General features: G+C 45.3%; 1 protein-coding gene across 11 annotated transcripts in view; it reads left to right on the forward strand.

Moving 5' to 3' along the window:
- Window positions 1-18578, forward strand: part of SYNCRIP (synaptotagmin binding cytoplasmic RNA interacting protein) — a 192312-nt gene that overhangs the window by 65788 nt on the left and 107946 nt on the right. For all 11 annotated transcript variants that reach the window (XM_029595475.1, XM_029595474.1, XM_029595477.1 and 8 more), the window contains one exon: window positions 14663-14839. In XM_029595475.1, the coding sequence (XP_029451335.1) occupies window positions 14663-14839 (177 nt within the window). The remainder of the gene's footprint in view (window positions 1-14662; window positions 14840-18578) is intronic.

Genomic DNA, 18578 nt, shown 5'->3' on the forward strand with positions numbered 1-18578 from the left:
CTTTTGCCAGGCATTACTGTCTGGATGTCTGAGCACTGGAGGAGCCAACTTTTGGATAGGGTGTTCTGCGAGCAGGACTCTCGCCCAGTTTAGGAATGCTTGGGTATATCCCAAGAGTCTGGACTGATCTAGGGTATGAATAGGAAAGGAAAATTGATTCTTAAGCGCTAATATTCATTCCTGAAGTACCCCTGATCAGTCCAGAGCTCCACCCATTCTACATAGCCTGCTGTTATATTCAATAGTAAATAATGCAGAGTTTGTTACTTGTTGGAGAGTTCAGTCATTCGTATTTCTGAAGAATGTTCAGTTTCAGGGGCTCTATCATCCTCCTGTTCAGTTCAAGGGAGGGGTGGAGTTTGGTTGTTTAGGTTTATTTCATCTTGGCTTGGGTACATGTCAATTCTGAAGCACTGCAAATGGTACACTAGATTAAGTAGCAGTGTCAGCAAGGCTTTTCTTCTCTGTCTCCATCTGCTGATAGGGAGGCAAAACCCAGGAGTCTTTTCTGATCTGTGGTACTTCAGGAACAAAAACTAGCATACAGAGGGAGCAGTTTTCAGATAGTTTGTCTGGTCAAACAATCTTCTTTTCTTGTTATATCCAATTAAATAGTATGTTGAGCAACTTTATCTTGCTATCACTATATTGTGGATAATTAAAGGAGGTTTAGTGTGAACTGACATTACATGTACAGTGGCAATTGGAAATTTACACCCCTTGAACATTTTTCACATTTTGTCATTAGTATGTCACACTTGCACCTTTGGCAGCAATTACAGCTGTGAGTCGGTTGGGATAGGTCACCACCAAATTTGTTTGCTCAGATTCTCAATATTAAACTATTCTTTGTAGGACCTTTCATTGAAGTCAAGCCACAGATATTTTTGATTAGCTTGAGGCTGATGCTTTGAAACATACATAGAAACATAGAAATGACGGCAGAAGAAGACCAATCGATCCATCCAGTCTGCCTTTGGTTGGACTATTCCAGGATACTTTACATTTATGTTCCTTAGCCACTCCAGTGTAGCTTTGGCTGTGTGCTTTGATTGTTGTCCTGCTAAGAATATAAGAAATTGCCATGCTGGGTCAGACCAAGGGTCCATCAAGGCCAGCATCCTGTTTCCAACAGAGGCCAAACCAGACCACAAGAACCTGGCAATTACCCAAACACTAAGAAGATCCCATGCTACTGATGCAATTAATAGCAATGGCTATTCCCTAAGTAAACTTGATTAATAGCCGTTAATGGACTTCTCCAAGAACTTATCCAAACCTTTTTTGAACCCAGCTACACTAACTGCACTAAGCACATCCTCTGGCAACAAATTCCAGAGCTTTATTGTGCTTGAGTGAAAAAGAATTTTCTCCGATTAGTCTTAAATGTGCTACTTGCTAACTTCATGGAATGCCCACTAGTCCTTCTATTATTCGAAAGTGTAAATAACCGATTCACATCTACTCGTTCAATACCTCTCATGTTCTTAAAGACTTCTATCATATCTCCCCTCAGCCATCTCTTCTCCAAGCTGAAAAGTCCTAACCTCTTTAGTCTTTCCTCATAGGGGAGCTGTTCCATTCCCTTTATCATTTTGGTCGCCCTTCTCCTTACGTTCTCCATCGCAATTACATCTTTTTTGAGATGCGACGACCAGAATTATACACAGTATTGAAGGTGCGGTCTCACCATGGAGCGATACAGAGGCATTATGACATTTTCCGTTTTATTCACCATTCCCTTTCTAATAATTCCCAACATTTTGTTTGCTTTTTTGACTGCCGCAGCACACTGAACCGACGATTTCAATGTGTTATCCACTATGACGCCTATATCTCTTTCTTGGGTAGTAGCACCTAATATGGAACTAACATTGTGTAAGTATAGCATGGGTTAATTTTCCCTATATGCATCACCTTGCACTTGTCCACATTAAATTTCGTCTGCCATTTTGATGCCCAATTTTCCAGCCTCACAAGGTCTTCCTGCAATTTATCACAATCTGCTTGTGATTTAACTACTCTGAACAATTTTGTATCATCTGCAAATTTGATTACCTCACTTGTCGTATTTCTTTCCAGATCATTTAGAAATATATTGAAAAGTAAGGGTCCCAATACAGATCCTTGAGGCACTCCACTGCCCACACCCTTCCACTGAGAAAATTGTCCATTTAATCCTACTCTCTGTTTCCCGTCTTTTAGCCAGTTTGTAATCCACGAAAGGACATCGCCACCTATCCCATGACTTTTTATTTTTCCTAGAAGCCACTCATGAGGAACTTTGTCAAATGCCTTCTGAAAATCCAAGTACACTACATCTACAGGTTCACCTTTATCCACATGTTTATTAACTCCTTCAAAAAAGTGAAGCAGATTTGTGAGGCAAGACTTGCCTTGGGTAAAGCCATGCTGACTTTGTTCCATTATACCATGTCTTTCTATATGTTCTGTGATTTTGATGTTTAGAATACTTTCCACTATTATTCCCGGCACTGAAGACAGGCTAACCGGTCTGTAGTTTTCCGGATCACCCCTGGAGCCTTTTTTAAATATTGGGGTTACATTGGCCACCCTCCAGTCTTCAGGTACAATGGATGATTTTAATGATATGTTAAAAAGTGCAATGTCCAGGTTTCAGCTTTGGTGCAGAGGGCAGCAGGTTATCCTCAAATGTTTTTCAGTAATTTCCTCAATTCAGAGGCTTTTCCATTTAGACAAGTCGTCCAGTCCTTCTCAGTGAGAGTCATCCCTATAACATGATGCCAGCACCATCCTTCACAGTAGAAATTGTGGACTCTGGGTGATATTTGTTTGATTTATATTCTGCTTTTCTGGCACTTCAGATATAGTAGGTATTCCCTATTCCTAGTGGGATTACAATCAGCTCGATACAGTAAAGTGGGGCCGTGGTTACCCCGCTCCTAACCCGCTTTCTACTCACTTTCCGGCCGCTTTAGCCCTTCCTGCGATACACTATCCCCTTTAACCCAACCTTACCACCTCTTTAAATCCCCGGGTAACCCCTTCCGCACGCGGCATGTATATCGGATGTAAACGATCGAATTAGCTATTCCCTCCCATACAGTAACGCGCACCCCGACTATCGCTATTTTACCCTGCCATTTTGCCCCGCGTTTAACCTGCTAACTTACCGCCTACCCTTACTCCTGCGTTAGAGGCAGGGGTAATGGTAGATGGCAAACTTTCCCCCAAAAGGAAACCTCTAAAAACCTAAAATCCCCTCCTCCCGAAGCGACTCGACATTACTTTCTGTTGTTTTCTTACCTTTTGTTGCTTTTCATCCCTTCCCTTCTCTGCCGCCCTCCAGAGGGGGCAGCCGGCTGCAAAAGCGGCTCGCAGCAGTCCCCCCCGCGCAGGTCCTTGTTCTCCTGGCTCGGCAACAGCAGTACAACAGCTAGGGCTCCATCCGGCTTGCAGCTATCCTCCCCACCCCCCGCGCAGGTCCCGGTTCTCCTGGCTCGGCGTGAAGTGAGAGCCCACTGTTCTGTGCCCTCTCCGGCACGAGCGAAGCGTTCTTTCGATGGCCGGAGCGCCCGTCGATTTGGGTGCTCCGGCCAATGAAAGCACATAGACGGGTGTGCTTTCATTGGCCGGAGCGCGGGGGGGACCGCTGCGAGCTGCTTTCGCCGCCGGCTGCCCCCTCCGGAGGGCGGCAGAGAAGGGAAGGGGCTGAAAAGCAACAAAAGGTAAGTTGGCACATGTCGAGCCGCTTCGGGAGGAGGGGATTTTCGTTTTTTAGGTTTTCCTGGGTTAAAGTTGGGATCCACTTCCTGGTGCCTGTCATTTCAAATGTGCCTGGTGCCTGTGCCTGGTGCCTGTCATTTCAAATGTCATTTGAAATGACAGGTACCAGCGCACCCAGGATACTGTGTAGGCGCTGTATTAAGCGCCTATACAGTAAAATGGGTTGCGCGGGCCTAACGCTTTGCCTAACGCTTTGCATACGCGGCTTGCATTTGCAAGCAATTTAAATAGAGTATCGAGCGGTATGTGATCAGAACAGTGCGTGGGGCAAACAAGGGTGCGCCCGGGCACTGCTGCACTCTCTCTAACGCGGCCTTACTGTATCGACCCGAATATAAGTGCCTGATTGTCCACCAGACCAGTCTAGATGGATGGGTTATTCTTCCCTACTTGCAACTGTAGACAAAAATCTTATTGTAGTCTTGGTACTTGTTACTGTGCTGTCTGCAGTCTTCCATTATCACGTTCTACAGCATATGGTAGAAGTGGCTAAAGTTTGTTTGGTGAAGAAATTGCTCCTAGAGGTGTTAGGTTCTCTGTTTTGGCAATCCCTCTGGTACAGTAAGGCTGAGCAGGGGGTCAGTGGCCCTGTTTATGAGGAGGGTCCGATAGCCAGCTGGCTGGCTTATTCTTTTCCTTTCTATTCCCTTCCCTCTGAGCAGATTTGGGGCCTCCCTGGCTAAAGAAGTTGACAAAAGGAAACTATTGATTTTTTGGGCTGTCTTAGTATTTGGGGGGGTGGGGGCAGATTCCCCTTTTAAATAATTTTCGGGCCGATTAGTATGGTGCGCTCGGCCGAGCGCACCTTTAGCCCCGGTTTGGCCACGCGTTTTCGACCCTTATACAGTATGGAGTAATAGCGCGTCGGAAACGCGCGCCCCCCCCCCCCCCCCCCCCCAAACTAATAGCGTAAATTGCTTTTTAGGGAGGATTTGAAGAAATTGGTTTAGTATTTAGGTGAGTATAAGGTTCATAAGTTACCAGATGATAAGTCTAAGGGGAACTTAAATCATTTCCTAGCAGGCAGAAATTTTAAGAGGCTAGGCACTATTGTCCTAGGAAGACCTCTTCGTCACAATGTCAGTATTTTGTCAGATCTTAGTAGTTTTGTGGAAGCTTGAGGAATTCTTGAGAGACTGTTAGTTCGGGGCCTGTGAACTGAAGAGTTCTAAATGAAGGTCCCTCCGCCCACTCTTCGGTTCAGTGCGTAGGAATGTGTAAGGCATGCAACAACGGCCACATGGTGGCTCGCAAATGTCCATGACGAGCGCATCCCTCATAGTGCGATGGATGCCACAATTGCTCTGTCTTGGTAGCCTCTGCGCAGCATCAGAATGCATTATGTTTGCTGGAGCAAGACAAGGATGCACTAGGACCCAGAGCCCTGGCACTTCATTTTGAAGGACACCCCAGTTGGGAGTGCTAGTCTCCCGAGTATACGCAGCTGTCACAGTAGGTTGGGCAGATTTGGGATCCAACGTGTGAAGTCACCTTCTGTGTCTGCCTTAAGCGTCTCCGGGAGATGGCACAGTTATCGCCTGAGTAAGGCGGAAAGCCGAGTTAACCCCAAGAAGGGCAAGGACTCGTTCATAGTGCTGCCCTGTGACAGCAAGATTCGAGGTACAATTAAGCAGTGGATAAGCGCCTGTCGTTCACTAACCCTCTTTCCTGAACTGAGGGCGACCCAGACGGAGTTCCCCCCGGCACGATGTCCCTGGTGACAGCTGTCCAATGCATATAGCAGAAACCTGGGTTGAGTCAGGCTCAGGTTAAAGTTTCACAGGACCACTCTCCTTCCCTGCTGGCGTAGCCGGAGGATCCTTCGGTAATCTGGAGTTCAATGCTAGGTATGATACCAGGGAGTTATCCTAGGGGGTGATAGGCTGCAATGGCTCTGATGTGCGCTGTCCGATGCTGTTGTCCTTCTTGCTTGGCATGAGGGAGAAAATCTTCAACACACTTCCTGGGTAGCAGAGAAGGTTCGATCCATGTTCTCCACTCTACCTTGCGTGCTTGGCGCAATTACCATGGTAGTCCTTCCAACAGGGTACTTTCTGGAAGACCTCCCCCCCCCCCCCCCCCCCCCAAACATCGTGCTTCTGGATCAATAGGTTCAGGTATGTTGATGTGTCCTTCAACCTCCCCAATGTTGAATGCTAGCAGGAGCGCATCGGGTGGAGGAAGGATCACCCTTCCTGACAGCAGGTCTCATATATGTCCATGGGCGTTAGCTTCCCAATGGGTGGACGAACCAGGCAAGCGTTCCATGGTCTCTGTGGACCATCGAGGTCCTGAGTGTGATACCAATCCCATTTGAGCTTAGTCTCTGAGCGTTCCTCATTATATGCGGGATATGAGGAAATTATACAGTAGTCTCTTTGTCTCAGGGAAGAGGGAAGCATCTTTTACTAGGCGAAGCCTGTGTGGGCATACGGGGGAGCATGGATTCCCTATTGCTTTTGGTGACCGAGGTGTACTAGGGCGGTCCCTTGCCTGACGAGGTAACCTGCCGCTGCGTGGCTAAATTCCCATTCTCAGGAGGAAGATGTCACCGCATCCGTCTACTGTGGCTATTCAGAGTTTAAGGCCTGGGCTCCTGTCTACTGCCAGACGAGTTCCGCTTCTCGGCGGCTAACTGCAGAGTCGATATTCCTCCTCTATCTGTATAAGGGATCATCCTCTGGCCACCCGTGCGGGCCATGATTCAAATCCAAGCAATTCCGGTGAGGACGGTAATATGATGTATACGGGCACCCCCGTCTTCATTGGAGGTGTGATACAAACAGTGAACGAAGGTAACTAATAAAAATAAAGTAAGAGAGAGAGAGCTCCATGTGTACCCAGCAGACAAGACTGAGGCAAGATGGGAGTCACATGGGAGATACTCCTACACGGGCACATAGTGCACAGCTCTGTGTGCATTGAGAAAGCTCTGCTACCTAGAGGACGTTTCCCACAGTTATGCCTAATTCAGCCTGCTTATCTGCGGAAAACAAATAATTCTTCGAGGCCATGGCTATGAAAGGGCATCGAGACCCTCTGATCCCAGCGCCTATCTACGACTGAAGGATTGGGACACCTTAGCGTTCCGCCGCAATGCCATCAAGTCCACCTACAAGCACCCCCATTTATACCTGATCAAAGCAAATGCATCCTATGCCAGCGCCCATTCCTCGGGATCCACTTTGTGCCTGCTCAAAAATCTCCACCCCAGCCATATGAGTTGCTGACAGAACCATCATATTGCACTCTGCCCAGCTGAGCAACACTCCCATTTCCAAGCATACTGCTGGGCTCTTGGTTCCCCCCTGCCTGTTTATAAAGACCACTGCTATTGGGTTGACAGACAACATTCTCACCGCCCTGTTTCTGACCAGAGGCTGAAAACACAGCAAGACCTGATTGCAAGAGTCTTCAAAACAACTGATGAACCAGGAGGCCTCCAACACTATCCATTGGCACTATGCAATTTGACCCTAATAGATAATGCCCCCAGCTGCTCAGATTAACATCAGTTGTCAAAGTCATCTAAACCGGAATTTCCAACTCCATGCCCTTTGACAAATTGTCCTGCGACAGCCACTAGGCCAGACTCAACCTGGCCTGCCCCCAAAGAGGCAATCTAATGTTGAAATTCTGAGCCTGAGGACTCCAAGAAAGAAGAGCCCTCTGTAACGGTTTTAAATGAGCAAACACCCAAGAACGAGATCCAACATAGATGCCATGGATTCCAGCACTTGAAGATAATCCCAGATCCTAGGGATCCTCAACAAATCACTGAACTTGCCCCTGCAGTCTCACTCTTCTCTCTCTGTGGTAAGACACAAACTTGCCTACCTCTGTCTTGAAGCAAGATCCCAGGTATTCCAAGCTGTGAGCTGGTTCTAGCTTGCTCTTGGCAAAATTAATCACCCTGTCTAAATCCTGTAATAGACGGACAACTCTGCTTACAAAGCGATATGACACTTCTTCGGACTTTGCTTGAACCAACCAGTCAACCAAATATGGGTGCACAGAACTCTTTCTCTGCGCAGGGCTACCACCACAACCACCATGTTCTTGGAAAATGTGCGAGAAGCTGTCACCAGACCAAAGAGTAATGCTTGAAACTGGAAATGCTCCCCTGACACTGCAAAGCGGAGAAATTTCTGGTGATCTCTCCGAACAGGGATATAGAAAGAGGCCTCTGACAGTTCCGATGAAACTATCCCACACAGAATTCAATACAAAGTTCTAACACTCATACACAAAGCACTATACACTGAAAAATTCGACTGGCTGAGCCCTGCCCTTCACTTTCAGTCCACCCAGAGAACACGCCGATCCACCAACACTGGACTCATTCCTACACCATCATAAAAAATGGCCCACCTAACCTCAACAAGGGAACGATCCCTAACAGTGGCAGGTCCAACGCTCTGGCACAGCCTACCTCCCCAGCTCAGGCTCAACCCCACAACCCAGTCATTCAAAAAGAACCTCAAAACATGGCTCTTCAAAAAAGCTTACCCAACTACCACCCAACACATGAACATGAGCACTCCCACCTCCCTCCCTCAACACCCACATCAGATCAGCATAATCACATATGATCAACCCCAAAAACCCAAGCTTTCTTACTACACTTGATGCAGTTTTAAATGACTTTCTCTACCTTTAATATGACTCATAATGACTCCCCACAGACCAACTGATACGCATGTTACAAAGTTTCAATATAAAATCTTACAAAGTTCAATGCAATATGTTACAAAGTTCAATCTTATATGTTACAATGTTCCAATGTAAAACAAGAAGTCTACGCTAATAGACTCCTGTTACACTGTAAACTGGTGTGATATGTCCGATGAACATCGATATAGAAAAACCAAATAAATAAATAAATAGACTCTTCCTGACTCCTGCAATAGCAAACCAGAGACTTTCTATATGAAAGTGAGGGACCCTCAAAGCTGCATTCACCTTCCCCTCCTTTTTGGGAACCACAAAATAAATGGAGTAATGGCCCTAACCCCTTTCCCCTACCGGAACAGGGACTACTGTATTTAAAAGGAGATAATGATTCAAGGTGGATCTCACTGCCTCCCTTTTTGTCTGTGAAGCATACTGTCACACTGTGAATGCTTTGAGAACTGGACAAGCAAAATCTAAGGCATATAGTAGTCTGTCAACCGACAGATCTGATCAGCAGACGCTCCAGCCTTCCAGCTTGGGACTCCCCAATGTCGTGGCTAATTCATCCTGCTATCCATGGAAAACACTGTTTACGGTAAGCAAAAGTACTCTTTCCACTATGGCCCTTAATAGGAAGGATCCTAAGGAGAAAAGAGAAGCATCTGTGTCTGGTGATTCTGTTGGAACCAGAGTGACCCAGATGTTCATAATTTGCAGATCTTATAAGTCTTGCAGTGCCCAATCCATTACAAATCGGTCATGTCCCTGGATTCTACTTCAGGGTCCAGTTTGCTTGGAACAGGTTGATCACTTCTGTCTTGTCGCTTATTTTAGAACAGAGAAGGTTGAAAGTTGAGGGTAATTTGAAGGAGGTCATTACAACTTTATTGCAAGCCAGGAGGAAGTAGACTTCCTTGGCGTATGTTCACATCTGGAAGATATTTGATTCTTGGAGTCAGGAATTGAGTGTAACTCCATTTCAGTCAGTCATCCTATCCTTTTTACCGAATGGCGTGCAAAAGGGTCTATCTTGAACTCCCTTAACATGCAGGTAGTGACATTGGCTTGTTTTAAGGGAAAGCTGCATGGATCATCTATAGCTTTGCATCTGGATGTTGTATGGTTTCTGAAAGGAGTGAAACATTTGTGTTCTCTTGTTAGGCATTTGGTTCCTCTGTGGAATTTCAATTTGGTTTTGAAAACTTTGTGCATGTCTCTTTCTGAGCCTTTACGAAGGGCTACTATTAAAGATCTTACTGTGAAAATGGTGTTTTTGATAGCGATCTGTTCGGCAAGATGCATTTCTGAATTGCAGGTGCTGTCGTGTAGAGATCCTTTCATTGCTTTTTGGAGGAAGGAGTTTCCAGCTATATGGTTCTTTCTTTTTTTTTGCCAAATGTGGTTTCTGCTTTTCATTTGTCGGTCTATTGCATTTACTGGCTTTCAAACAACCATAGTCTGGTTTTGAGGCACGTTCTCAGGATCTCTATGTTCTAGATATTAGGAGAACTCTTCTGGGATAATTGAAGGTCATGAATACCTTTCGAAGATCAGATCATCTATATGTCTTGTTTTAGTGATCAAAACAAAGGACAGAAGTCTTTCATTGATAGGAGCAGTGTTATATATTTGTAAGGGCTTAGAAGTACCTAAAGGTCTTCAAACTCATTCTACTGGGATCAGGCGGCTTCTTGGTCTGAGTGTCAGCTGGTTTCTCCTCAGGTTGTCATTGCCCATATTTTCCAAACATAGGCTGATGTTCGAATTTGAGACGCAGCCATGTTTAATGCCTGTCTGCTGCAAGCAGGTCTTTTGGGTTCCCACCCAGTTTGGCTTGTGTACATCCCATTCTTCTGAACTTGTCTGGTGGGTGATCCGGAAGAAAAAAATGGTTCTTACTTGCTAATTTTCTTTCCTGGAGTCTTACCAGACCAGTCCAGTGTCCCGTCCTTTTGATCCTAAAGAACACACTTCTGGATGTACAGATATATATACTCGAGAGATGTTCCATTGCTTTATCTCTAGTGTTTGAGGGAGGGGTTTCAATTTTAAATTGTAGTTCCCTGGCTCATGGAAAGGGAGGGGCTTATTCCTGCTTTGTTACAGATTTACTGAGAGACTATAGGTGGTATAGTGACTTAAGTACCAAGAGTACAGTAAAGATTTTGTACTCTGTCTTCATCTGCTGGTAGGGAAAAAAACCCCCATCCATCTGAACTGGTTTGGTAGGACTCAGGGAAAGAACATTAGTAAGTAAGAACTAATTTTTCCTTTGTACCTGAGGGAATGGAAGGTGAAGTGATTTGCTGAAGGTCACAAAGAGCAACAGCAGGATTTGAGCCCTGGCTTCTCTGGTTTGTAGCCCAGTGCTACTCCACTCCTCCTTGCTTAGTGTGCAAATGTATTGTTATTGGGCTTGCGCCAAATACAATGCTTTACATTCAGGCCAGAAAGTTCTATTCTAATTTTGTTAGAATGCAAAACTTTTTGCCACATGGCTACAATACCCCTGAGTGCTCCATTACATACTTCAAATTGGATTCATGGTGGACTTTCTTAAGTAATGGCTTCCTTCTTCCACTGTATCATATAGGCCAAATTCTTAAGATATTGTTGTCATCTGCACACTTTGATCAGTCTTGACCATGGAGGCCTGAAGCTCTTTCAGTGTTGCATTCCTGCTCAGACTCATGCTTGCTTGACCATCCCATTTGGAGGGGATAGCTTGATCTAGGCCAGAGTCTTAGTGGTGCCAAACATCTTCCACTTAATAATTGTCTTAATCATACTCCAAGGGATATTAAAGAATTTTGCAATTCTTCTATCCCCAGATCTGTGCCTTTCCACAACTTTTTGCAAGAATTCTTTTTTTTTTTTTTTTATAGTTTATTGGAATTTTATCAATTTTACATCAATAAAATACATGAAATAAGGATTACAAATAAAAAAACACCAAGCATAAAGAACATCAATAATAATTGGATTATCAATGCACTACCTTACCTCCAGTCCTCATCATAATTGGGGAGTGCTACATTAAGCAATTGAATATACTAATAAAGTTTCACATGAGAGATAATCTATATATCTACTCTGTTACATCAATACCTCAGCAATTCTCTAGATCATACAGGTTTTGACTCTTTATCAAGAAGAAAAGTTTCCAAATGTAAGGAATCATAAAAAATAAACTTGCACGGAAATTTTAGTAGGAATAGTGCTCCTAAAGAAAGAACTCTGTCTTTTAACGCTAGGAATTATTTTCTTCTCATCTGGGTGGATTTAGGCACATCAGGAAAGACCTGGATTTTCTTTCCTCAGAAAAGAAAATCCGTGTTCTTGAAATATTTTTGTAAAACTAAGTTTTTGTCTATCTCACTATTAAAGGTTACTAAAAGGGTAGCCCTTGTTGGAATATCATCGATTCATGCTTCCTGAAAAGTTGTTAAATTAGGGCTATCTCCTTGTACCATATCTAATCCTGCCTCTGGTCCCAGAGAGCTAATTCTAGATCTAGGAGCATAAAATATCTTAGATAACACCATTTCTTTATTTGAGGAAATTTGTAAAACTTCACCTAAATATTTCCGTAGCAGTTCTGTTGCAGACAATAACCTAGTAATTGGAAAGTTTAAGAACCAAAGGTTCTTAGATCTTATTACGTTTTCTAAATTCTCAAGCTATCTTGAGGTAACTAAGCTATCTTTAACAAAATATGTATTAGCTAATTGTAGATTTGAATCTTGTGAATTTACCACTATATAATTACTTTCCAGATTACTTAATCGTGATGCTTGATCTTGAAGCGTATTTTTAGTTTCAATATTAAAGGACCCAAATTGGGTCATGGCTTGAGCCAGTAATTTCAAACATCAAGCAACGTCACATCTTTTAAATCGGGTATATCTCCATTAACATTTCCCATTATTCCTTCAGAAACTACTGCAGTTGAAGAGGAGCCTAGGCCCCCCTCAGCTGCAGCCATTTCCTTATTTAAAGAATTATCATTTATTGACACATTTAAATTATTTATATCCTTATCAGTTCTAGAGTCTTGACTCTGAGGTGATGAATGGTGGCCAGGGCTCTGAATTGAACCCGAGGAAAAAGATACTTCTGGATTAGGATTTAAAGAATCATGGTTAATCCTACGAATAAAATGTGTATCCATAGGACCCCTAACTGCCACCGGGATTGGAACTGAAGGAAATACCTTAATTTTCCTTTTCCTGCCCATGTATCTTCAGTAGGAACAGTCTCCTGATGATACTGGAACACGACAAGGAGTGCGCCCCTTAAGCAGCGCGCCGGTGGCTGTGCACCACAGACCCCTGGTTTTATCCAGTCTCAGTCGCATTTTGGTGACGTCCCGGGGTGTGGCTCAACTCCTCCGTACAGGCAAGCGATCACAGATATTCCCCAGGCTCGGAGCAGTCCCTCTGGCTGTTTTCCCTCTGGCAGGAGGAAAAATCTCTCCAGCTGCGCTCCCCTTGCAAGAATACTTTTGACAGTTCCCTGGTGCTAATGGTTGGTACTCTGCCTTGAAATGCACTATCCAGCAGAGGGAGCCATTAAAAACTGCTGAATTTCTACTGTCCTGTGAATCTGTACAGTTTAACATGGGTGGGGCTAATTCACTTGGTTACACTAGAGCTTTAAGTATTTAGGATTGCTACTGAAGTGCAAGATGGGTGGGGGCGAGGCTAGACTCTTATCTAATCAAGCTTTTCCACATTTTTTTCCTTTTTTTGTAATTAAAGTTTTATTAAACTTCTCAATATGCAACCGAAATATTAAGATCAAATATACGATAATATACAGGTTCAAGACAATTTTTTTCTATAACTGCCCCAATCAACCCCCTTCCCCCAACTCAACTTCATCCTAATTTTTGGAAAGAGAGCCTAAAGTATCTGTCACATTAATAGGCTTTGTTGTAACAGTACACCAATTTTTAAAAGGTTTCCAAATAGTTTTAAATTGTTGGATTTGACTGCTACTCAAAACTGTCACATTTTTCCTCAAATATAACTGCCAAATATATCAAATAAGCTATTCAGTGGAACAAAGCTGATTATAAAGCATGATTCATTTTATAAGCTTAAGCCCAAGTTTAGGAATTGAAATATTCCAAAAGAACACATTAGAATTAGTTCAAAGATCATTATTTTACATATTAAGTGGATCACTTTGTCCCAATAATTCTTAGCTTTAGAACATTCCTACTGAATATGGAAAATTGCCAACTGAGCCACACATCTGCCAACATTTGTCCCTCAGGCCAGGTTAAATTGGATAATGATTGAAGAGTTATTTTCGTTGGTATCTTATTTTATACCTATCTTAAATAATTTTGGTAGAAATTGAAGATTTACAAAGGTTTATAAAACATTCCATCATTTTGTTTATCTTGCTCATTAAATTGCTCTCCCAGGCTACCTGATTATTTAGGTTTTCCGAGCAAGGAAACTGTTTAGACTCTCTAAATTTTAAAAATAAGCCGCTTATTTTGCATCCTACAATATATAATGCCTGGAAGAGAATTCCATGTTTTTATTTTTGCTTCATTTTCTGAGCAATTCTGGAATATATTTTTCATCTGGTAGTTATGGGATGGGGTAGGATATGTGGAGACATGGAACAAATACTATTTTAATGCATTTTATTTTCAGGCTATAAGGATTCAAAAGGTGAATATTTCAGAAAAAGGTGTAGACTATAGCCACTGTAGTTCTGTGGCTGTAATGTTTTTCAGTATCAAGTTAAAACAAAAACAAAAATATTTCCATGTGCGAAGATTTTTTTTTTTTTACGCTAGATATACTCAAGCTATAGAATTTATTCTTGGGATACTGCTGTAAACTAGGATCTTGGCTGTTTTGTATTGAGAGACCTGGCAACTTGCATATGATCAATTTGTTCTACATGAATTTTAATACTATATTTGGCCTTGGTTCTGTCCAAAGAGAAGCCTATGAGATCATACAGATGTCTTTGTGTGGCTGTGTGCCCTCCCTGTACCTGCTTATAATTCAGGAACAGCTTCTACCAGGGGTCTCAGACTGAGAATGCCAAGGTGGGTAGGTAGAGGGATGTGACCTTGATGGGTGGGACACTAACTCTGGGTGGGGTGTAGCAAAGAAAGGTATGATTATTGAATGGGGAGACAGAGAACTGAAGCTCTTTAGAATCTGTTGATTTCTACTTGTTTTATATACAGATTTTTGTGGGAAAGATACCAAGGGACCTCTTTGAGGATGAACTTGTTCCATTATTTGAGAAAGCTGGACCTATTTGGGATCTACGTTTAATGATGGATCCCCTGACTGGACTAAATAGGGGATATGCTTTTGTTACTTTCTGCACTAAAGAAGCAGCTCAAGAAGCTGTTAAATTGGTAAGTGTTTGTTTTTCCCCTTTGAAACATTTGTGTATGAGTAATTCTTGTAATCGCTGCTCTAATAAACAGATTTTAAATTGGGAGGACCCTGTTGAACATTTGTTTTTTACAAATTGCCATTCCTTTTTCTCCTTACGTTTCAAACGTTTGCTGTAACATTATTTTGAGATACTTATGTAAAGCATTTTAAATAATGAACAGACTAATAGACTAATTTAAGCATGAGCTTTTAAGGACAGCGTCCACTTGGGTCAGATGCATGACTAACACGGCTATTCCTCTGAAGATTTTAAATAATGAACATAAATTCTGTACTACATAGAAATGTGTTTATTTCCCTTTGCTGGTGAGAAAAAGTACAACTCAGTCTTCCTTTGCGGGACAGTATGAGTACAACTCTACTCTTTGTTGTTGAATAATGATGCTATGAGGCCCGGTTGACCTTTCACAGGTGTGCTGGGGCTTCCCAGCCCAGAGTCTGTAGTTGTGAGCTATTTTGCAGTCTGTTGCTAGACAACATGATAATGCTATGGAGTTCCTTAGGGACCGAATGGAATAAATGGCCTCAAGCCATGCTAAAAGTGTAGTGTAAAGATGAACAGTTTGAACAAAAGAAAGTTGTAAGTCAGAATAATGTTGTAAAGGAAATCCTTAGTTTTCCTAGTGTGTAGCAGAAGGACTCAGGACCAATGGGTATAGTGTACTCCTGCTAGCAGTTGGAGACAGATCAGATTTCAATCTGACGTCGGCCCCTAGTACATATACCCCTGCAGGAAGTGCAGCTCTTCAGTATTTTCCGTCTCCATAGCAGTTAGGGACTTTCTGCACGCTCTCACAGCGTTAGAACCAAATTCAAAGAAGAAAACCAAATTTTAAAGAAGAAACCTACCTGAAGACTAGCCCTGCTCTCCTGCGGTGATACCCTCTGGTCCCTCCCCCAGTTGAGATTACCGAGGTGATTTCCGTGGTCCCTCGGAGGTAAGCCTCGGACCGGCGGCCGAATCGCGGTGAGGACCTAGCCCCCCCCCCCCCCCCCGATCCTCGGGCACGGCTGAGAGGCAGCGGGTGCACCCTCGAGCGTGGCGATGAAGGTATTTGCCCTCTTCCCCCGCAGCTGGAGACCGCCCGGGACGAAACCGGGAAGCGCCGACGTCAAGGTAAGGTAGAAATCTTCTGCTTGAATCCGGTCTCCAAGGATCGAGGAAGAGCACAGGTCACCAGCCGGGACCAGTGCCACCGGGTTGATCCGCCCTAGCAGGGCCAAGCCCCGACTATTTCCAAGGGTCTACCCATGTGGCGACCCTCCGAGGGGGTCGCCATATTGCCCGCGTGCTCACAGTCGCCATCTTGGCCCTATTCGCCGCGCCGTTCAGCCCGAGCGCACAAAACCGAGCTATGCGCACAAAGCACTTGTGCGCATAGACTTACACACACACACATAAAACCTTGTGCGCACAAGTTGCACGCACAGAGCTGGGCGCATATCTACGGCTGGACGCACAGCTGTATGCACAACTCACAAGCTCATCTTAAGCGCACCGGAGCGCATAAGAGTTTACGCGCCGACAGCCATGGCAGCACCAGAAACAGGGATAAAGGCTCAAGGCCTTTGCCCAGCATGCCACATCAGAGCCGCGCAAAGCGAGGAGGCCGACGCCCTGTGCACGCAGTGTGAGGAAGCTCTGGGAGATCCAGTTCAGGGCCAGTCCCACCCAGGGCCAAGTACTAGCTCCTCAGGGAGTACCCCGGACCTAGCAGATCCCAGTGGGACCTCCCCACAGACGGGGGGACCCCCAGGGAACCAGCGCCCCTCAGCTTGGATCCAGCGTCGATCTCATGGGTGGAGTTCTTCAAGGGGATTCACGCCTTCTTTCAAATGCAAACTGAACCTCCAGCTGGTCAGCCACATGCTCCGCTGGAGGACCCTCAGGCCCCAGGCCCTTCAAGACCCAGGCACAGGCTTCCACTACCCAGAAGCCTCACCTATGGGGACACGGACATCTCTGAAGAGGAAGCTGAGCCCCTAGAAGAGGGGGAGCTCCCCCCGAGGAAAGAGCCTCACTGAACCATGAGGCGCTTCTTCACAAAGGGCGAGCTCCTGGACCTGGTCACCCAATGTCTGATGGAGCTCGCTATCCCGGGCCCAGGTACTTCAGGGGAACCTAAACCGAGCCCCCTGCTGGAGGGTCTTCGTCAGACCTCTCGCCATTTCCCTCTGTTACAAGCGGCACAACAGCTGATTGACCTGGAATGGAATGCCCCGGAGTCCACATTCAAAGGGGGACGAGCTTTGGCAGCCATGTACCCCCTGGACCCGGCGGCCAAAGATCTTCTTGCATGCCCAAGAGTTGATGCCATGGTCTGTGCGGTCTCTAAGTGCACCACTATCCGGTAGAGGGAGGAGCAGCGCTCAAGGATGCACATGACCGGCGTCTGGAATCCATCCTCAAACAGTCATTTGACGTAGCCGCTATGTCTCTACAAATTGCGGCCTGCTGCACAGTGGTGACACGTGCCTGCTTGTCCGAAACCAGGAACAACACCCCAGGAGAAGACATGGAACCAGCAGTATCATTCCTCGCAGACGCTGCCTCCGACCTAGTGCGTACAGCAGCCAGTGGAGTGTCATCTGCGGTGTCGGCCAGAAGGCAACTCTGGCTCCGAAGCTGGTCGGCCGACACATCTTCCAAAACGCACCTCACAAGGATGCCCTTCAAAGGATCCCTCTTGTTTGGCAGTGAACTAGAGAAATTAGCTGACAAATGGGGCGAGTCCCCAGTGCCGCACCTGCCGGAGGATAAAACAAAGAGAAATCAGCGACTCTTCCCCAGGTCCTCCAGGGGCAGAAATTCACAGCGCTTCAATCCTTACAGGAGCAACTATCAAGCGCCCCGCCCTACGAGCAGTAACCAGTCCTTTCGGAACAAGCACAACAAGAGGGGTACCAGCTCGGGTACAGGCCCCAGCCCCACCCCACAATGAGATTCAGCCGACCCGTCCAAGGGAAGAAGCCATAGGGGGCAGACTAACCCTATTCTACCGCAGATGGGTCGAGATAACCTCGGACAAGTGGGTCCTAGCCATCATTCGTGAGGGGCTCTGCCTGGATTTTCTATGTACCCCTCCGGACAAGTTCATGGAGTCCCCCTGCCACGACCTCTTCAAGAGGGTGGCAGTGGAAGCTACACTGTCCAGACTACTGGCCCTCGAGGACATAACCCCAGTGCCTCCATAAGAAATAAATACTGGACATTATTCCATCTATTTTATCGTCCCCAAGAAAGAGGGAACATTCAGGCCCATCCTAGACCTCAAGTTGGTCAACCGCCACCTGAGGATTCCCCGCTTCCGCATGGAAACCCTGCGATCCGTAATAAGAGCAATACAACCGGGAGAGTTTCTCACATCCCTGGATCTTTTGGAGGCATACCTACACATCCCAATTCATCAGGAACACCAGTGCTACCTATGCTTCAAAGTCCTGAACCGTCACTACCAGTTCCTGGCACTACCTTTCGGGTTAGCTACAGCACCCCGGACGTTCACCAAGGTAATAGTAGTGGTGGCGGCAACACTGAGGAAGGAAGGAATCCTCGTCCACCCTTACCTAGACGACTGGCTGATCAGGGCAAAGTCCCCGGGGGAAAGCCACCAAGCAACCAGCAGAGTCATAACTCTACTGGAGAGCCTAGGATGGGTGGTCAACACACACAAAAGTTTCTTACAACCCTCACAG

This window comes from Rhinatrema bivittatum, chromosome 3 (genome assembly GCF_901001135.1).
Source record: "Rhinatrema bivittatum chromosome 3, aRhiBiv1.1, whole genome shotgun sequence".
Taxonomy (NCBI): Eukaryota; Metazoa; Chordata; class Amphibia; order Gymnophiona; family Rhinatrematidae; genus Rhinatrema; species Rhinatrema bivittatum.